Genomic DNA, 22,529 nt, shown 5'->3' on the forward strand with positions numbered 1-22,529 from the left:
ATAAGTGTCAGGGACAGTCCTGCGCTCTGGTAAAAGTGGTCTTGAGGAGGTCAAAGAACATGTATTGTTGCAGGAGATGACAGTGAGGGAGCTGGAAGAATAAAGGTTGGGATTGGTGTTCATGCTGACAATGCCTCAAGCAAGGCTATGGGGTGTGCACTCATGTGAGTGGGGGTGCAGGCCTCTGCAGTTGAAAGCTATTTTTTGGCAGGGGGGAGAAGGGATGGAGTCTCGCTCTTGTCAGCCATGCTGGAGTACAATGACACGATCTCAGCTCACTCAACCTCTGCCTCCTGGGTTCAAGTGATTCTCTGGCCTCTGCCTCCTGAGCAGCTGGGATTACAAGCGCCCACCACCATTCCCAGCTTATTTTTTGTATTTTTAGTAGAGACAGGGTTTCTACTAAACCCATGTTGGCCAGACTGGTCTCAAACTTCTGCAGGCAATCCACCTACCTCAGCCTTTCAAAGGTCTGGGATTATAGGCATGAGCCACCACGCCTGGCTGACAGCTATTTTCTTTCTGAAGAAACAAGTCAACCTTATGGCTAAAGGCAAAAGGGAGAGGAAAAATATAAGATGTCTGAAATAGAGTAAAATGTAAGATTGTTGTATGTATTTGTCTCAATATTTATGTCTTCACTAAAGGCAGAAACCAGCCTCTCATCAATAAATAGTGGGACCCAACCTCTGGCAGGAGCCAGAACTGAAGCCCCTCAAGTCAACCAAAAAGAAAGAAGCTAGGCACAATAGCAGGTGCCTGTAGTCCCAGCTACTTAAGAGACTGAGGGCAGGAGGTTCTCTTGAGCCCAGGAGTTCAAGGCTGTAGTGCATGATTGTATCTGTGAATAGCCATGACACTCTAGCCTGGCCAACATAGCAAGACCCCTGTCTGCAAATAAGTATCCACTGGACAAAGAGTATTTAAAAAGCAGACTCTAATATCCTGCGTCTATAAGAACATAAATAAATTTACAAGCAAAAACCAAACAACCCCATCAAACGGTGAGCAAAGAACATGAACACTTTTGAAAAGAAGACATGTGTGCAGACAAGAAGTATGTGAAAATAGCTCAATATCGCTAATCATTAGAGAAATGCAAATCAAACCACAATGAGATACCATCTCACATCAGTAAGAATGGCTATCAGCAAAATGTCAGAAAATAACAGATGCTGGCAAGGTTGTGGGGAAAGGGAAACACTTATACACTATTGGTGGGTGTGCAAATTCATTCAACCACTGTGGAAAGCAGTATGGCAATTCTCAAAGAATTAAAACCAGAACTACTGTTTGACCCCGAAATCTTGTTACTGGGTATATACCCAAATGAATATAAATCATTCTACCACAAAGACAAAGGCACACACTATGTTCCTTGCAGCACCATTCACTAGTGCAAAGACATGAAATCAACCGAGATGCCCAGCAGTGGTAGACTGGATAAAGAAAATGTGGTACATACACCATGGAATACTATGCAGCCATAAAAAGAACAAAATCATGTCCTTTGCAGGAATATGGATGGAGCTGGAGGCCTTTATCCTTAGCAAATGAATGAACACAGGAACCAAAAACAAATACCACATGTTCACACTTATAAGTGGGAGCTAAATGATAAGAACACATGGACACAAAAAGGGGAACAACAGACACTGGGGCCCACTTGAGGGAAGAGGGTGGGAGGAGGGAGAGGAGCAGAAAAAGTAACTACTGGGTTAACTAAGCTTAGTACCCAGGTGACTAAATAATCTGTAACAAACCCCCAGGGGGCAAGTTTACCTATACAACAAACCTGCACATGTACCCTTGAATCTAAAATAAGAGTTAAAAATAAAATAAAAATAGAAAGCAGAGACTCTGGCATAGAGGATAATGGAGAGATCCAGTATGCTATGCTGTAGCAAAAGTGGGGACTCAATCTTGGGGAAAACACAGAAACCCAGTTTTCAAAAGTAGATACAAAGTCAAAGTTGTTCTAGCAAAGATTTTTCATTGAACCCCAGACAACTGAGTTTCAACTCCTTCCATCTCTTTTGACTAAGGTCAGTCATGGTCAAGCAGCCTCAGCAGTGGGGAGAACATGGTCAGCCAAGGCTGAGCATCCAAGATAATATAGAGACGTCAGCTCAGCTTCCCTTGACTCTGGGACATGGATGCCATCCGGCTAGTGGTATCATTACAGTAGAATTACATTTCATGCCCCCTGAGAGACAATCTATGCCCCGGCCTAGATTAGAGGAGGGTGGAGGAGTTAACAAACTAGAAGGAGAAAAGTGGATGATGTTTATGGCCTAGTCTTCAGCATTACTGTATGTTCTTGAAAAGATCATTTCCTCTCTCTTGGCCCCAGATTTTTATTTGTAAACTGAAGGAATTGAAATCAGATAATCTAATAAGTTTCTGTAAATTTTAGTATCTTAGGTAAACACAGGACACACAATATTTCCATAATTCTCTAGTCCCCAAAGCTGCCCCACTGAAAGATTTCAGGAAATGTTTTAAAAGTAAATACCAAGTAGAAGCATATTACATATACAGAGTGTAGAGTGAAATTCTCATGAAATAGCTCTGAGCCCTTAATTCATATTCCAGTTAATCCCACATAATGCCTGGGTAATTTTTGTTGCCAAGTATCTGACTTTCATTACCACGACTGCACAATATTGCCCACTGTTTCGCTTCCTTGAGATTCTGCTTCCTTAACTTTTATCTTATCTCACTGTTATTCAAACCATAAAACAAGTTAGATGTTTCCTATGAAATTAGGAATGCAAGTATTTAGGAGATATCTTATTTATTAAGGGATAAAGCCTTGCAAGTGGGTTTGGAAAAGGATATGGCTGGAGGCACAGCTGATGCTGTGTCCCAGCCCTCTGCTCAGCTCAAAATAATCCAAACTGGAGTTGGCCAAAAACTGAGCCAGCACTAGCGTACACACTGTACCCCATGTGCTCAGAAACACAGCTCAGGCTTCTTTTTCCCTGCGTTGTTTTGGAAGCAAAGCCACAAGGCGCTGGGCACTCACTAAGCCGAGGCACGAGCTGGCCAAAGGATACAACCCAGAAAGGCAAATGCTCTTAATTCCAGAACACAACACTCCTTTTTAGATAGAATTGGAAGGGCCACATGAATGGTTTTGCTTGTGACCTGTACAGGCTTTTAGTGCCCAGTCTAATAAAGGAAAGAGAAGATTGTCCAGAAAAGGAAGGCTACTGGTGTATGTGACCATTTAAAAACAAACAAAAAATAAATAAATAAACCTTTTTAGTTGCTAATTTTACATATTTTTGGTGCAAAAGATGGGACATAGATAAGTGCAAAAGATGGAACACAGATAAGGATGCTTGGGCAATGCCCTTTAGTCCAGCATAAATTATGAAAAAAAAGCCTCAATGTCTTCACTTATAAAAAACTGTAAGACATAACAGGTGGATTCGGATAGTAAGTCCAGTTTCATTGCAATCAAAATTTAAGAGACAGAATTCTCTGGATATCACGTACTTACAATTGTTCCTTGCCCAGTTGATGTGTGATGACGTTATTGAATGAGTAATTCTAGAGTGGGTTACAATGAATTTTGCATGTACTTGTGCACGTTTCTCCGTGTGTGTACAACTGAGATGACATTTACGCAATAGAATTTTACCTGTTCAGGCTCATGTATGAAAGAGCAATTTTCCTTCTCACAGAATCTAATTTTAGGGTATAGTTTTGTTACAGGAAAGGGGTCCTGATCCAGACCCCAAGAGAAGATTCTTGGATCTCACACAAGAAAGAATTCAGGGTGAGTCTGCAATGCAAAGTAAAAGCAAGTTTATTAAGAAAGTAAAGGAATGAAAGAATGACTACTCCATAGAGCAGCCCCGAGGGCTTCTGGTTGCCCATTTATATGGTTATTTCTTCACGATATGCTAAATAAGGGGTGGATTATTCATGCCTCCCCTTTTTAGACCACATAGGGTAACTTCCTGATGTTGCCATGGCATTTATAAACTGTCATGGCGCTGGTGAGAGTGTAGCAGTGAGGATGACCAAAAGTCACTCTCATCATCATTTTGGTTTTGGTAGGTTTTAGCCAGCTCCTTTACTGCAACCTGTTTTATCAGCAAAGTCTTTATGACCTGTATTTTGTGCCGACCTCCTGTCTCATCCTGCGACTTAGAAGGCCTTAACGGTCTAGGAATGCAGCCCAGTAGATTTCAGCCTTGTTTTACCCAGCTCCTATTTAAGATGGAGTTGCTTTGGTTCACACACCTCTGGCAGTTTTGGCAATTCAGGTCAATTAAGACATCATGATAAATTCTTACAAAAATGGCCACGCTGTTGCTATAAACTCAGCACATTTTCTTATTTTCCAGAGATCATTATTAGCTGCAGTTCAATTTGAGTGTCTTGTGAGCAGTGAGGTAGAACAAAATCAAGGAATCTTAAATCAGCATTTCGCATACTTCAACATACCAGGCAGTTATAAAAGTCCAAAAAATTAGAAAAACTAAACCATGTGAGAAAGAAACTTTGGAAACTGTAAAGCTTTTCTTCCTCTAAACTCACCATTGCCCTCAGGTAATAAGCAATTGTTCACTTTTTTGGTTGCTAATCTTCATCTCCTGGGTTCGAGTGATTCTCCTGCCTCAGCCTCCCAAGTAGCTGGGATTACAGGCACCTGCCACCATGCCTGACTAATTTTTATATTTTTAGTGGAGACGGGGTTTCACCATGTTGTTCAGGCTGGTCTCCATCTCCTGACCTCAGGTGATCCACCCATCTTGGCCTCCAGAAGTGCTGGGATTACAGGCGTAAGCCACCGCACCTGGCCCACTTTTTTATTTAGAAAACAAAATTTATCATGCCTGGTATTTTTGGATTTTCCTCCCTCTTGGTGCCAGAATAGTGCTGGTTTGTTTTCTCTTTGGAGTGCTGATTCTATTGGTTGTGTACATTGTGCATCTTGTAGTTCACGTTGGAGTCTGTCACCCAGGGGCCTGTGATGACTCACAAGCCCTTGCTCTAAGGGGCGCATACTTCAGGTCTTGGTGGCTTCATCAAGCCATCAAATCAGGATGACACAGAATCCCAGCTCACCTCTGAGAGATCAGTGAGGGGAACTCATATACAAAAACTAAGAAACCTGGAGCAAGCTGTTCTTGAATTTCATACTATTAAATCTTACTTGAAAGTCAGTAATGTAAAGTCAGGAGTTAAACAATCAGCGATGTGGCTAATTTCTTCAACCTTATGTTAAAGAACAAAGCACTGGTTTTGTGACTTAACTGAATTCTTTGACCAGTTCAACGTTTTCTAAAAGGGTGTTGCTGGTGCCACCTAGTGGAAGTATTGTAAATCTCACAGCCTCGTGATGAATCCGTAAATCAAGGTATTTTCTGTGACCAAGGCTTAATCCACTCCGGTTGGCCCTGAGAAAACTGTGCGTGCAGAGAGCTGCACTTTTTTTTTCTAAGTGGGAAGTGAGTTAAACTTGGTAGCTTTTATGGTGGCTATCTTTCTGCTATATATGTTTTGGTGTTTTTATTCTGACATGAGGATGTGGAAATCCAGGACAATATTTTTGGTTTAATACAAAAGTTCTCCCAGGATCATTCCAAGAGCAAAATTTGTTACACCAATATAAGATCTTGTCAGTTTCTCCTATTCCAAATACAAGTATGCTGTTGGTTCATTTTGAGGAGTTTTTCAAGCCTTTTACCCTCATTATCTGATGAAGAGGCCGTTACTAGCTGCAATTCAATTTGAAGACCGTGCATTTGCCTAGTACATTAGCTCTAGGTAAATGCACTCTCACTTTAATTTGTGAATATAATATTACTTCTCATAAAGCATTCATTTGGTTTTCTCAACCCCATTCGTGAATATCTATACAAACTGGCTATCTGTATTTTACCTGTAACCTATTTCATAGAAGATTCTATTAGGACCATCTGCTCAGTTCATAATCAGCTCTCTTTAATACTACTTCTATCCCCGGTGGTAAACTCCAAATGGACATTTGCTATAATTTGAATTCGATGCTTTGGTTACCATGGAGGGACACTAATCAAGGTAACACTAATTAGATTTGGAATTTTGAATTGAGACTGGAGTAAAGATGGAAGTCAAGAAACAATCTTGACTATATATATTTTTTCTATATACCTTTATGTATATCTTTATATCTATATATCTTTATGTATATCTGTCTGTCTTTCTCTCTATCTGTGAGAGAGAAATATCATGAAAGAAAATGATAAAACATAGGGAAAATGTTTCTGAAATCAAGTTAAACATCCTTTTTATTTTTGTTTGTTTATTTTTTGAGACAGGGTCTCACTCTATCACCCAGGCTGGAGTGCACTGGTGTAAGCATAGCTCACTGCAGCCTCAACCTCCTGGGCTCAGGTGATCCTCTTGCCTCAGCCTACTGAGTAGCTGGGACCTGGTTCCTTCTCCTTCTCCTTCTTCTTCTGAGACTGGGTCTTGCTCTGTCACCTAGGCTGGAGTGCAGTGGTGTGATCACATTTCACTGCAGCGTTGACCTCTCCCTGCCTCATGCAGTCTTCCCACCTTAGCTTCCCTAGTAGCTGAGACTACAGGCACATACCACCACCCTCAGCTAATTTTTTTTTTTTTTTTTTTTTTTGTAGATACTAGGTTTTACCATGTTGCCCAGGCTGATCTCGAAATCCTGGGCTCAAACGATCCTCCAGCCTCGGTCTCCCAAAGTGCTGGGATTATAAGCATGAGCCACTGCATCGGCCTAAACATCTTTTTTTAGAAAGAAAAAAAAAAAAAAAAAGAGGAAGAAGGGTCCAGCACAGTGGCCCACACCTGTAATCCCAGGACTTTGGGAGGCCAAGGCAGGCAGATCACCTGGGATCAGGAATTCAAGACCAGCTGGCCAATATGATGAAATCCCGTCTCCATTAAAAATACAAAAACTAGCCAGGCATGGTGGCACGCACCTGTAATCCCAGCTACTCGGGAGGCTAAGGCAGGAGAATCACCTGAACTCGGAAGGTGGAGTTTGCAGTGAGCTGGGATCACACCTCTGCATTCAAGCCTGGGCAATTGAGCGAGACTCTGTCTCCAAAAATAAAAATATTGTCAATGAACCCTCTTTGGGTGAGGAAAATTGAAATTATACCTAAAGACAAAATGTACCATATAGCAATTGTCTGTTGAAAATATATTTTTATTACAAACAACATAAACACTTCCTAATACATTTTTCAAATATGCATTTCATTTTCTTTGCCTGAGTTTTTATGAACAGTGTCTGTGAGCAATAGTTCTTCCCTTGATGGACAATTATATATATTCAATAAGTGCCAAACACCCTACCCAAGTATCAATAGGCACTGTGGGAAGTGCTGGGGGACTTTTTTAAATGCAGAGAAAAAAGGTATCGTTCCATGTCTCAAGGGATCACAGTCTAGTAGACTGTGTTTTTTTTTAATTTGGATGTTTCTCTTTTAATATATATATACTTCCACTTTGCAAGATACATTTTATTTCATGCTATACAAGTCTTTAGAAAATAGCCTATATATCCAAGGCAAACTGAACAATTAAAATAATTAGCTAGGTAAAATAGGGTTAAAATGCAACTTTTAGTCTTAAATAATCAAATAATTTATGTAAAAGGGATGCCATGGCCTTAGACTAGTTTGATAACAATTTTAACTTCGTAATGTGTGACTTCTGAAAAACCTGAAATATTTTAATAAAAAGATGTCATCCTTCTTTATCCTCTATAATATGTAAAGGAATATTTGCCTTATATGAGAGCAGACTTTGAGTCATTGCCAAAAGTGAAAATTAAACAGAATTCAAAGGCCACATCTACTATTCTCACCACTGCTCTTTTGTCTCCTGTCTTTAGTGACTTTGATATTTTGTTAGTGTCTGTGTGAAGAAGGGCACGTATATCTGAATATCCTCAGTGCAAAATGAAAATTATTTATTTGGAAGTTACAGTCTATTTATTACAGACATTTTCCTTTGGTTTATTTATTTTATGTATGGCTCTCCAAAAATTCCATTTTCATACTATTTTATGCTTTTTAGTAAGAATGATTTATTCATTATATGAATGTGATTTACCTTATGCTCTTGTAAAATTTCCTTATAAATATATTTTTTAATTATGCTCTCATTGACAGACCATGTGTCCCATTTGTGGTGTGGGAAATATCATCAGCCATTGCTTTTGTACAGCAACAAGAATCAGGTGCTCCTTAGAGATCCTCCATTTCATTACTCTAACATTCTTCAATGTGGTTCCAGCCACCCATAGTCATATAGATACTACGTATTCAAAGATAACTTACTGAAGCTTGTTCACAGAACCAAGCTTTCTCCTGATAGCTCTCCTTCCCCCCCCCGCCCCCCACACTTCTGGAAGTATTACCCCAAATGTTCTTCAGGATTTAAATAACAATTTTTTAAAAGACACTTAGCACCACAATATGGAATTTGCTGGCATGACGCGAACAATACGGTTACTCCAGATGCTGTATTCAAACTGTATGGGCCCATTGAAAAAATAGATATAACCTACAAGAAAAAGCATGGAGACAATTTCAGAGTTTGAAAATAATGAGGTTTTAATCCAGTTAATATTAACGGTTCAATCTCTTAGATCCCGTTTGTAGGAATCTCAACCAAACTCTATTAGTGCTTTAATGTATTGCTCATAGTTGTTCCTTTTTAAATTTTTTATCTTTTTATTTTTATATTTTAGTTGTTCTTTTAAGGTGTGAATCTTCCTAGACAGTTTTGCTACTTGGATTATCAATTCTTTTTTTTTTTTTTTGAGACACAGTCTGGCTCTGTCGCCCAGGCTGGAGGGCAGTGGCGCCATCTCGGCTCACGGCAAGCTCCGCCTCCCGGGTTCACGCCATTTTCCTGCCTCAGCCTCCCGAGTAGCTGGGACTACAGGCGCCCGCCACCCACGCTCAGCTAATTTTTTGTATTTTTTTTTTTTAGTAGAGACGAGGTTTCACCGTCTTAAGCCAGGATGGTCTCGGTCTCCCGACCTCGTGATCCACCCGCCTCAGCCTCCCACAGTGCTGGGATTACAGGCGTGAGCCACCGCGCCTGGCCGATTATCGATTTTTGTGTGTGTATATGAGACAGTCTCACTCTGTAGTCCAGGCTGGAGTGCACTGGCAGTGATCTTGGCTCAATGCAACCTCTGATTCCTAAGTTCAAGCGATTCTCTTGCCTCAGCCTCCTGACTAGCTGGGATTACAGGTGCATGCCACCACACCCAGCTATTTTTTTTTTTTTTTTTTAAGTAGAGATGGGGTTTTGCCATGTTGGTCAGGCTGGTCTTGAACTCCTGACCTCAAGTGATCCGCGCATCTCAGCTTCACAAAGTGCTCAGATTACAGGCATGAGCCACCGCACCTAGAGTGATATTTGTTGTAAGTTATCAATAATATCTCTTTTCATAGTTAAAGGAGGTCGGTGAGGTCAGGCCTGTAATCTGAGCACTTTGGGAGGCCGAGGCGGGTGAATCGCTTGAGGCCAGGAGTTCAAGACCAGCCTGGCCAACGTGGCGAAACCCCATCTCTACTAAAAATACAAAAATCAGCCGGGCATGGTGTCAGGCACCTGTAATCCCAGCTACTCCGGAGGCTGAGGCAGGAGAATCTCTTGAACCTGGGAGGTGGAGGTTGCACCGAGCTGAGATTGTGCCACTGACCTCCAGCCTGGGCGACAGAGTGAGACTCTGTCAAAAAAATAAAAATAAAAATAAAAGGCTGAGAACATAATTAAAGTAAAAAGTCACTACATAGTTATGGTAGTTATGAGTCTTTATGTATAAATTACTTCCCACTCCACACCCAGTTTGAATTCTGGCAATATCCTTTGCATTTTTGCATCTTTAAGCGTAGCTTAAGGTAGTGTTGAAGGTTTAGCATCTCGTATTTATAGAATTAGCAATCATTAAGTAAAATTCTTATTTATTCTAGGCATGTTTTTTTTTGGTTTGCTGTCTTTGGAGGTAGTCACACAGGAACAATTAATTCCTTAACTGCCATACATTTATTAACACATCTAGGTCCTATCTAAAAATGATTTGTATAGAAATTTTCAGGGGCTACAGAAGCTCCTCTTTAAAGTCAATGCAATGTAACTACTTACCATTTTTCTCGTAGACAGCATCTACTTTATCACCAATTCCTGGGAAGTCTTCTTCTATTAGTCTTGGATAGTCTTTATCCATAATATGGTTAGTATCATCATATCTATTTAAAGAAAAAAACTCTGAAGTCAGTTATATTTCTTAGAAAGTACCTTAGAAATAATACAATAGATATAATAGCATCTTTCAAAATTGACAAGAATTTAAAAATTTTAAGTCCATTTAAAATGTCTGGTAGCTTTTTAACATTAGGAATGAGAATACTGAGTGTACAGTGGCTGCTTGATGAGTATTTGTTGACTTGCCCGAAGGCCATCTTTTTAAAGACAGTTACAGGCTCATTTCCATTTCACAAATGATATTAGAAACGTGTTCTTAAGCATGAAATAAATGCATGTTTGTGCATCGAACAATTAGCTATTGATTTCCCACTAGGTGTAAGACAACTTGCTAAATACAGTAATGGCTACAAAAATATTTAAGGTTTAATTTCTGTAGTAAAAAGTTGTAGGGGCATATGGTAATACTAAAGGTGGGAAGGGAAGCATAGTTTTCCCCTTCCATAACTGCATATTTCAAACTCCTTCTCCCCTGCCCGCAGCCACACCCTAACCAAGCAAACATATCCTAAAATTAACCTAGGAAAACAGGCTCCCATAAGGTGCCACTACTGTTACTGATGAGAGCTTTTGAATATCCTGAAGGCATGTTCCAACAAGTAAAACATAACCACTGAACTACCAATAAAGCTAAGACATGTGTATACACATAACTGCAACACCAGGCAACAGAAGTGAAGCATGAGAGAATAATCATGAAATGCCATGGGGGTACAAAAAACCGGGCAATAACCCTTGAATGGGGAAATCAAAGAAGACTTTGTAGATGAAATGATATTTTGAATGAACTTTAAACAATGGGCAGAATTTCAAGAGGGAGAGAGGCAGGGAAGGATCTCCTGGAAAAAAAAAAAAATTGCACAAAAGAAGCGTAAGGGGATATAAAAGAACAGCATATCTGAGCTGCAGTAAGCAATTAATCCTGACTGAACCATATACTTCTCATGGAGGGTAGGGAATGTAATGCAGTACCTGGTAGAAGCTGGCAGTGATTTCTAGAATGTTGTAAATGTCATTGTCAGAAATAAGTAGAAAGGCAAAGATGATATATACAGGTATGTGCATGTGTGTGGGTATGCATGTGTGTGTGTAACTGTGTGTATGCAGAGATGGAGAAAAGTTTCCATTTTAAACATTTCGAATGCATGGTACTGATGAGATATTCCCGTTCCCAAATATAGACTTGAATCTGGACTCCTAAATGTTGTTGATGTCAACGCTGCCTGAATCTTTACATATGTTTTAAATATTCCAGCTTCATTTGCCCTTCAGAAAGTTTCACTTTATAAACTATGGGCCTGTCAGCTTCCTGGTCAACCTCTTGAGTGGATCAGCTAACTCTGCAGATAGGAGGGCTTTCTCTCTCAACCAATCTTTTCCTGTACTTATGCTGGTATCCTCTTTGGCCATGGAAGATGGAGCTACATGTAAATTAAGAGAAAGTGACAAGAAAGAGAATACAGGAGAAAGATTAGAAAGAGAAGGTGTCAATCAGGTGCGGTGGCTCACAACTGTAATCCCAGCATTTTGGGAGGCTGAGGCAGGTGGATTGCTGGAGGCCAGGAGCCTGACCAATGTGGCAAAACCCCGTCTCTACTAAAAATATAAAGATTAGCTGAGTGTAGTGGCACATGCCTGTAATCCCAGCTACTTGGAAGACTGAGACATGAGACACGAGAATTGCTTGAATACAGGAGGCAGAGGTTGCGGTGAGCCAAGGTCATGCCACTACACTCAAGCCTGGATAACAGAGCAAGACTTAGTCTCAAAAAAAAAAAAAAAAAAAAAAAGAAAGAAAAGAAAAGAAAGAAAGAGGGGGTGCCAAAAATGGTTGAGAGGCGTAACAAATGGCAAAGAAAAGAATGTTTGAGAGGAGGAATGTTTGAGTATTACGTGTGTGTGTGTGTGTGTGTGTGTGTGTGTGTGTGTGTGTGTTCAAGAGAGCTTGAGACTTTTAAATGCATGTCTGAGGGGCTGCCTGAAAGAGCTGACATGGAATAGAAACGAATGACCAGTATGACATTTACAATAGTGTGTAGGAATACTTTATAGTAGTGACAGATGTTTGAGGCAGTTTGCGGCTATGACACAGATGGGTCAGTACATACTGCTGCCATACCTCCAGACCTGGTTTCCTGAGAAGAGGAGAGTCTTGCCTGTATCCTCAAAGTGAACAGCTGCACTTATCTTCTTAACTTCTTTTGGAAAACCCAGTTCAGATATTTTTTTGGGATAACCTTCCAGAATGTCATAACCATTAAGAGCCCAAAATTTTCTACCTGGAATTAGTGAAATAACAGTTTTATTATCCAGGGAAATCTATTAAGACTTACATATGTAGACATGTGCTTAAGGGCAGGCCCATTTATACATTTAGAAATATTAATAAAATATTTAGTATTTACAATCATCATGTTTATGAGACATAAAAATATAAGCATTCTTGAAACAAAAAAATAAAATTTAGGATCTTAATTTCCCAGTTATGAATACAGCTAATCAAATACCACAATTAACTTGGCAATTTATTGGTTCTGAATATTAAGTTTAAAACTAGGTAAAAAAAAAAATTAAGATTTCTACATGAATAAACAACACAGTAGGAAGGGTTAATTAGATTGAAAACTCAAATTTTATACCAGTGTGAAAGTTATTTTCTTCTCTGAAAAGTAGGTTTATTATAACATTAATATTATAAATAGTTGAACAATAGAAACAGTGTCAGCAGAAAGTTATGTAGTCATTTTACATTATGGTCATAAAGGCAAAGTAGCAATTTGGAAATTGGTCATAATTTTATGTCAAGGAAAGCAGTAGAATATAAAAATGTATCTGTACTATGAAAATAAATATGTAAAAATATGCATTACATAATGAAAATGAACAAATGAAATAAATTGACTATTCAGAAGGAAGAATGATTCATAATATTTTTTCCACTTTTTCAGAATATATATTGCTATAATGTTTTCTCAATAAACAATTTTTAAGAGGAACTAAGAGAAAAAACTGACATGATTCATATGAAAGAAAGAGTGGATATGACAAGTCTAACAATGTAGACCTTTTATATGTTCAATTTGGAGATTCATGGTAGAATGGTTTCAGGTACTTTCTGGCTTCCTTTTTTTAATACTTGGTCTTTAATTTAGGTATATTTTCAGTAGTGATCATTTTACTGAATCTCTATTGGCATCAAGTTCAGCACTGCCTCCCCTGGTCCTGTGCGAGGCCTCCTCTGTGGAAAGCTTACCTCTGAAGATGAAGATGAGGTCATGAGAAGGATGCTCATATGCAGCATCAATACGGTTGGGAAGTTCTGGCCAAAATGATTTCGTTAAAAACAGCTCCGCATCAACCTGCTGAGGATGCAGGCGCCAGAAGAATCTAACACAGAAGTAAAATGGAGTTTTCTGTCACATTTTTAAGTGCTATATTTCTATCCTGCTAGTCACTTCTCTCCATATCAACATAGACAAGTTAGATACAACCAATATCTCCCGCCTGTGAAGGGGAAAAAATTCCATTACCCTTTCAGTTCCAGTGACAAGTTGTGCTATCCTAACTAGCGTAAGGTATTCAACTTTGAAATCTCGCAGAGCCTTTGTGAGGTCTCTAAGTTCTTTGTGGGTTGAAATTGTCTTGCTCAATTTTGGGTATCTTGCTAGGGGCAAGCAAATTTGCCAGGCATTGTGTTGGGCTCCAGAGAGAAGATATGAGTTACATGAACTATGTATTCCATGGTCTCATGGCCTGGTAAAACTGATACATGAGAACCACCCCCCGTCCCATGAGTACAGTGTAGTTAGAGTTATAACAGAGGGGGTAAACATGCTATTGGATCACAGATGAGGGATCAATGAATGAATGAATGAACAAATATGCATACTAGAACAATGTAGAAATTAAAATGTTATATTGCATTTCTAGGTTCATTTCATTCTATCCCTCAAATTCCAACATATGTATCCAGAATCAAAGTCTTTCCATGCCAAAATGAATCTGCGTGGGCCTAACGAGTAACCATTTATTAATACAGCAATTACTTTCAATGCTTGCTTGTTTTTAAAATAAATTGGATTTCTAGATTTTCTTGGTTATATTTATAAGGAAGACTATAACTAGAGATGCAAAAACAAGCTACACAATGCCAAGGTTGTACACTGAAAAGTAAAACATTTATCCATCAGTCATTTATTGGATGTGAAATATGGAAGTAAACTGCCTGCCCATTTTTACTGTTAACTTTGCCTTTGGAAGTCTGACAGGATGTTTTGGCTCTATGCAGAAACAGCTTCACAAATGTTTGTCGCCTACAAACTTTATGAAAGAATCTCAAGAGTACCTGTCTTTAAAGATCATTGTTTCTCCTCGGAGACTGGTAATGGCATCAAGGGATAAGGAGGGGTCACATTTGTCTGGCGTTTTTGGATGTTTAGGGTTGGGGTCTTCATCTCCTGGACCTGCAGTCGTGAAAGGCAAGAGAGAAGTTATGAATGTGACATTACTGAAAACCTGGGTCACAGCACAACAGGTTGATCTGCTGATGGACAGTGGGAGAGGGTTTTCTCCAGGAAAAGCAGTAGGTCCCGGGGCTCCTACATGATGGTGCAAGTACCATGTAATATTCCTTCCTTCCTCCCCTCCACTTCCATCCTTCAAGACTTCTCGAGATTCTTTAGAACTATAAACTTAGGTTTCTTGAGGTTGATGATAAAAATTAGGGAAAAAAAGCAACAGACTTTGAAGACATTTTCCCTACACCTTGCACAATCTATTGACAGACTGCTCTTGAAAACTAGACTCCCCTCAAAGCCATTTTTGGTGGTGTATTTCTCCTGCGAAAGCCCTCATCTTGCCTCCTCCTCTTGACTATTTTACCAGCTGTCAACATCAGCTAATGTTGCTTCACCAGTTTGCCATGGTGCAGCTGTATCTCAGCTGCGACAAGTCAGGCCTTCAGCACTTATGTGACTTGCCAAATGTTGGTAACTTTCCAACCAGCTCCCATGAGTGCAGACGGGATGGGGGTGCAGTACACAATAATAATCCTACACTGGTTTTTTTTCTGTCTAGTTTATATTCGTTCTTTCATCAGTCCCTGAGTCATAATAATGTAGAAATAATAACTGCAAAATAAATTTGCAAATTCCCTTTGCCATCTTCAAGTTCATGCCCATGGCTATGCTAGTTACTGTGACAGATTCAAATCTAGAAGGGAAAAGAATGGCTTGGGTGATGTGAGCAAATTTGCTGAACTATGTGCTCTAGAAATGTTTACACTGATGACTGTGCACTGTGGCTTTAACTCTATTTATAACAGGTCATCTATAAATAAATATTTGGGTTGAGATTTAATTATTTTGTAAATATTATTGAAAATTTGGGGGGTAAGTGAAAAGGAAGAATTTTGTTTTTACAATGGTTACTGTAGATGTTGATTAAAAACTACCACAGGCCACTTGAGAGGTTTCTACTGTGCCAAATTGTATTGGTTGAAAGAGTACTTGGAATTTCTAAAAGCTTTAGGAACTCACTTTCACCACCAACCATATTACTATGGGTATGCTACTTAAACTCTACAGGGCTTTGTTTCTTCATTGGTTAAATGCGGAATAAAATATTTTTCTTTCTTATTGCAGAGGTGTTTTGGGGGTATCAAATGCACATTGCAATGTATAAAATACAGATACAGGGACTTACAGTCTGCAAAAAAATGGAGAATGAAATCTTTTCTATTTGAGTGGGTAGTTAGACTTGGAAAGAAAAAATGGGTGTGTTTTCCTAGGTTTTAGTAACAAAACCAATAAAGCAGCATTGGCAGTGGTGAATTCAATTAGTAGAGTCATGTGTCAATTAACAACAGGGATACATTCTGAAAAATGTGTTGTTAGGAGATTTTGTCACTGGGTGAACATCGTAGTGTATACTTACACAAACCTAGATATATAGCCTACTACACATACACGCTATATGGTACAGCCTTTTGCTCCTAAGCTACAAACCTGTCCAGCATATTACTGTACTGAGTACTGCAGGCACTTATAACACAATGGTGAGTATTAAGTGTATCTAAACATAAAAAAGGTACATTAAAAATACAGTATTATAGTATTATGAAACCTTTGTCATACATGCGCTTCACTGTACCAAAACATCATTATGCAGCATGACTGCTATTTAGAAAATAAATGCATGGATTTCTTCTGCTTTTATAACCAATCATATTCTATTTCTATAACTGAGTTACCATAGAGAGACTGGATCCCTTGTACATCGTCATCAGGAAGCATAAAGTGGCTTTTGCCGGTGTAGGTGTAGATGGGAAACATGAGTGCTCCAGGATCCTTGGAGTGGTCAAGACCTAAGGAGTGGCCGAACTCATGGGCAGCAACAAGAAACAAGTTGTAGCCTATAAGAAAATAAAGAAACAATGAGGAAAAAAAGGAATTCCAGTGACCAGGTAATGAAAGGAGTATCGTTTTATCTATTTGGTATGTTTCTTTCTTTGCTATATACTCTTTCTTTCTCTTTCTTCACTCTCTTACTTTTTAATATCAGTATTCAGTTGCTTGAAGGAAGATTCAAAGTATTGATTTAATTCTTATAAATAATTTAGTGTTCTTTTCATTATAGCTGCCTACACAATTAGAATGTCAACAGATTACTCTCATGTAATTAGTAACTAATAAGGATTTACCATGAAGACACTAGGACTCCTGATTTGCTCTTAGTATTCTCAGGTCAGGTGAGGGAAGTGGACAGAGATTACCTTAAACGAGGAGTGGGGAAATCACATAGGGTGGTACCTAGCTAGGGTTCTGCCCAGAACATCCTCCAGGAGACAGCATCCAAAGGGAGCGTACCAAGGATGGAGGATGCACTAAATAGGTTCTCTGTGTATACTCTTGGGAGCAAATTCCAACCAAATGATTCTTTCTAGAACGTCTCTAGACTCTGGGGTTTGGAGAAACGGAAACTCTAGACATGATTAGCCATCTTTACTCTAGAAGACCACTATGTCACTGTATTTACATTGCTCCCTCTAAGCATTCTGTCTGCCAATTTTGAGCCTCCTAATACAGGTATTTCAAACTGGAAAAAAGAGAATAAAACACTAAAAGAAAAATAAGAAGTGTAAGGCAATAGGATTGTTGTTACTTGTGCTTAGATTACCTGAAAACTAGAGCCAGTGGATTCCATTTGACCTTAAATTTCCTTTGCTACTGCAGCCTGTGCATGAAGAAAATGAACCAACCTAGCCAATCTTGCAGACCATGAGAGCAACTAGAGGTCACATAATCTGAGTGCCAATTCTTCATCGAATGACTAGTAATGGGTACTGCTCTTAGCCTTCCACTGAAAAATGAATCCAGACTGGTGTATGGATGTTTTCATTCATTTCAGTTAAGTATTTCAAACCCAGAATTTACAAAGGAACCTAAATTTGAGGCTTATTGTGATTCTGCCTTAACAATGCTGGATCTTATTCCTTCTTCCTGAAACTGTTCTTACCTGTGAAATACCCAGAACATAAATATGTAAATTTTCACTTTTCCCTCCACAGACAGATTTTAGGTATTAGAGTTGAGGCCCTGTTTTATTCTTTGGAAAAATAATCTTTTTTTGTTTAAATGAATAATAAAATCAGCTGTCTATGAAGACAACCTCTACTTGTCATAACTAAGTCCGAGTTAGAACGATCTATGGCTTTTCTTCCTGAATTAACATTCCCAATTATTTTGAGACTTGAAGATTCAACTACTAACTGATTTCATTCAACATGCAATTTCATTTTGCTCTTGTAAATACAACTGCTACCTTGTCTGTTTCATGCTGTTTGGAGTAAGACTCTGTCTAGATTTTTAAGAAAGGTGTTTATCATATACAGACAAGACTGAATCAAGCAACTCATATAATGGGAAACAAATTTGATTGAACATATTTCTATCAAGGAAAAAATTATTTCAATTCACATCTAATTCATGTATGACCCATAGATCCAACCCTGGTAGTTTTTAGTTATATATTTATAATAAACTGTACTTCTTCAACATGCCAAAAGGTAATTTGCAGTAATAACATGTTGGCTGACAAACATAAACATTTTGGTCCTACTTCAGAGTTCATTAGTATCCCTCAAGCCACTGTGACAGATTAAGTAGATTTTGTTCATTTTTTAATGTTGAATATCAATTTGTAGAAATGTCACTTGTAGAGACACTAATATGTCTAAGATAAACTTTATTTAAGAAAATATAGTCAAATACCAAATATATTTAACTTTTATGTGTTTTAACTTCCATACCAGTGTGTTCACTGTCTAATCTAACAACACATAAATGATATCTTTATAAGAAACATTACCTTTGGAACTACTTGTCCAGGTTTCATCATCATCAAAATGGGCATCTCCTCCATAATTTGGCCCAGGAGGAAAAGCGTGAGCCAGCAGGCCAGAGGGCCCATCAAATGGGTAGAAGTCGCCATGCTCTACACACAAAAGCAAGAGTTAGGAGTCTTATCACATCCAGGAGTACTTAGCACAGGTGTTTGGTAAATTAGTGTTGAATGCTTTAAAAAGTAATGAATGACTGAAAGAAATAATTTTAAAATGGAACCAAATAAGAATTAGAATATAAAAATGTTTTAAAAATAAATGTGCATCATTACCCTTAGTTCCAAAAGAGATCATGATGTCAGCAATGCCATCGTGAAGTCTGGTAAAATTCAGAGGAGTTACATCGGACCAAACTTTAAAGGCTTTTTTGAACGCCTTTTCAACTTCAGAATGAGTCATATCAGGGGTGTAATTCACAATTCTATGTAACAGAGAAAGTTTCAATTAAGTTTTTGGAAAGTGACAGCTATTTTAGAATACATTTTCTTGGTATATTGCTCTTCAATTCAAAATGCAATAATTTCTTTGAAAGTTCTACTAGAGGCTTATTGTTTCAAATAATGTATTAATTATGATGCCATACCAGAATAAAAAGTCAAAAATCCAGACATTTGAGTATCTCCGAATATCTGACCATGTGGCATCCTAAATTAAAATTTTTCCAATGTTTAGTATAATTTATTTTGCATGCTAAAAGTTTGGATTACATTGATAAAGCCCAAATAAATGAAATAGCTCTGTAAAGTTTCTAGAAACAGTGGAACTCTTCATCTTTAGAACCATTGTGATAAATACACCTAATGCACTACGTTTGCAAATTTTCTTTAATCTACTTTTATTTCTCTTTTGATTTCATTTCTAAAAGAAATACTTTGAGATGCGCACTAAAAAATCATGCTGGGTTACTGTGACAATAATAGATGTTATGAGGCAATCTCGGCAACCACATTAAAGCTAATCTGGAATTTAACAGCTTATTAAATAGTAACGCCTACTTAATATTAGACATTTAATACTACAAGAAAAGGTTAACAAATACGAAAGAAAGATAGTCTATAATTACCTGTAGGTTAAATTCGTTTTGGACCATTTGAGAGTTCGAGGGAAAACGTTGTATTCACCCACATCAGGAACCCCGCATCTTGGTTTTTTCATAACATCTAAGGTGTTATCGTCAAGTTTTCCGGTCACCTCTAAGCCGAAAAAAGACTGCATTTCTCGGAGCCTGTCAGTCATGGAGCTTGCTGCATTCTCCTTCAGGATTCCCGCGAGATTTGTAGGATAGTAGTATGATCTCAAGTAGCGCTAGAAAAGAGACCAAAATGAACTGTGTTTCAAAGAGAAGGACATTTCTGAGATGTACCAACCGCATCATCAGGATTGGCAAGATACTCTACCTCTGCAAACTGGAGGTCTTCCTCAGACAAATCATCTTCATCACCACCACTGGGAAGGGGCAGGGCCCGACAATGAGGCCAGCTCAAGAAGAGGAAGGCAGCCAGGACCCCTGGATGCATCTTGAATGGTGATGCCTGGTGACTGTTGTCCTTCCGCAGAGAATACCTTTACTTTTATAGGCCTGCAATGGTGAGTCATCACTTATGGATAGGTTTCCACTTCCTAGTCCCTTGAAGGTAAACATGCTTACATGGCGACTTTTTCTTTTCCCTCCCAAGTGTGGTTTGTGGTAGAATTTGGGGGAAATATAAATGACAGCATCTCTTGTTTCAGCAGGGTCTCAAAACCCATCTGGCAAAATAAACGGCCTCCGCATATTTATGGATACTGTGGGAAGAAGCAGAGAGTAGTACATTTTTTACTTCACTTAGCAAAAATGTTTTTTTTTTCTTCTGTAAGAAACTAGCTACTTTTACTTCTTCAAATAATAAGTGTATCAAGATGGCATGTTTACTTCCATAAAGAGAAACTTAGTACTGCTTCTAGAATGTTTACTACAGCCTGGTATATTATAAACTGCATTTTCTCTAGAGTAACTACAGAAAGATGTCTTGTGTCTACCTGAAGCCCATGATATTGGACCAAAACCAAGCTCGAAGACTTGGAGGTGCTACAGCACAACCACAGAATTGAGCCCCATGGTTGGAATTTAAACACACTGGCATGACCTCTCAACGAATATGGAGTCCTGCATAAATTCCCTACAGATCCAGAGAGAGGAAGAAGAATTACACTGGGCCGGGCGCGGTGGCTCAAGCCTGTAATCCCAGCACTTTGGGAGGCCGAGATGGGCGGATCACGAGGTCAGGAGATCGAGACCATCCTGGCTAACATGGTGAAACCCCGTCTCTACTAAAAAATACAAAAAACTAGCCGGGCAAGGTGGCGGGCGCCTGTAGTCCCAGCTACTCTGGAGGCTGAGGCAGGAGAATGGCGTGAACCCGGGAGGCGGAGCTTGCAGTGAGCTGAGATCCGGCCACTGCACTCCAGCCTGGGCGACAGAGTGAGGCTCCGTCTCAAAAAAAAAAAAAAAAAAAAAAAAAAAAAAAAAAAAAAAAGAATTACACTGGAACACAACAACTGTAATGGCTAGCACAAACACGGATTACTGCATTCTAGGTTTAAAAGGCATTATCTCATTTAATCCTTACAACAGCCACATAGGTGCTGTCAGAAAGCTTATTTTCCATTTTACATATGAATAATCTGATACACTGAGAAAAGTTAAATACTTGTATATGGTCATATAGTTTATAAATGATACCATGATTTGAACCCAGGCCAATAACTCAAAACTCAATGTTCTTGACCACCGTCCCTATCTACTTATGACCTCCACCCTTTCCATTCTCAGATATTTTCTTAAAAGCTGAGCTGTTTGGTTCCTACACCTCAGGGAGTGCCCAAGAAAACTAGGGCTGCAGTAGGCCAATTTCAAGTTTCTCAATTTTTAATTTTAAGTTTGAATAATAGAAGTACTCTTGGTCCAACCACTCAGGAAAATAGTCCTAGGGGCCTCTACCTTATTATTCCTTTCAGAACATCACACATTCAGTATGGTGAAATCAAAGTGCCATCTTTGGTCCCCTGCAGAAGCAAATGGGTAGAGCAATATAGGCCATGATCTTTGGATTTATTGGACTTCTTTAAATAAATGATTGAAAATGCAAGTTAATTTGAGTGACTAAGAGTCAGAAAGAAAATGATGCTCAGGTCAGAAACATATTAAGACAAAGAGAAGGAGCATTAATAAAGAGAAGGTTAGAATACCACGAAATGGGTATTCTAACATATGAGTAGAATGCTATGTAATCTAGAGTAGCCAGTGCCTTAGAGAAAAATCAGAAAAGCCTACAACATATATGTGATCATTTGAGGGAAATTTACCATATGCCTTTATCCAAACAAAATACTGCCAAATATACCCTTTCAAATAGATTGTTTCCAGTGAGTTCAAGATTAGATTAGTGCTCAATCAGGAATGAAAAGCAATAATTTATTTTAAGTTGCTTCCGTGTATCATAATATTTAATTTTGAGACTAAGTGAAAAATTATCCAAAAAAGTTTGATTCATCTACTAAACTTGTAAAAGTTAGTTTATTAGAAAGCATTTGTTTTTATAAATAAATTTTCATAATATATTAAAATCTCATTAGATAATAAATAAGACGTGCTTAAGAAGCTGGAAAACAAGTGACATTTTATTAAACATTTGAAAGTGGAGAAAAAGATTCGAGTAGGCTAACTGTTCTTACAGATTTTCACATATTTGTAGAAATGTTATCACTTCAAACTAGAAGAAGCTTTTTATCTATCAATTTAATGAATATATTAATTGAGCATCAGCCATATAGGATACCATGCTAGTCTCTATGGAAATGAAATGAAGGGTAAGATGAA

The 22,529-nt window shown here is 38.5% G+C and overlaps 1 protein-coding gene across 2 annotated transcripts; it reads right to left on the reverse strand.

The window, feature by feature from the left end:
• Positions 1-7,171: 7,171 nt before the first annotated feature.
• On the reverse strand, positions 7,172-20,210 carry MMP13 (matrix metallopeptidase 13). 2 transcript variants are annotated; one of them, XM_010379066.2, is made up of 11 exons: positions 20,068-20,187; positions 19,734-19,975; positions 18,943-19,091; positions 18,637-18,762; positions 16,520-16,681; positions 14,615-14,732; positions 13,523-13,656; positions 12,389-12,548; positions 10,150-10,253; positions 9,616-9,733; positions 8,517-8,553 (listed from the first exon to the last, which is right to left on the reverse strand). In XM_010379066.2, the coding sequence occupies exons 1-11, from the start codon at positions 20,185-20,187 to the stop codon at positions 8,517-8,519; spliced, it is 1,470 nt and encodes a 489-aa protein (XP_010377368.1). The 2 variants fall into 2 exon arrangements, with proteins under 2 accessions (XP_010377369.1, XP_010377368.1); XM_010379067.2 differs by lacking the exon at positions 9,616-9,733 and having other exon boundaries at positions 7,172-8,553; positions 20,068-20,210.
• Between the last annotated feature and the right edge of the window lie 2,319 nt (positions 20,211-22,529).

The sequence above is a fragment of the Rhinopithecus roxellana genome, chromosome 15 (genome assembly GCF_007565055.1).
Source record: "Rhinopithecus roxellana isolate Shanxi Qingling chromosome 15, ASM756505v1, whole genome shotgun sequence".
Taxonomy (NCBI): Eukaryota; Metazoa; Chordata; class Mammalia; order Primates; family Cercopithecidae; genus Rhinopithecus; species Rhinopithecus roxellana.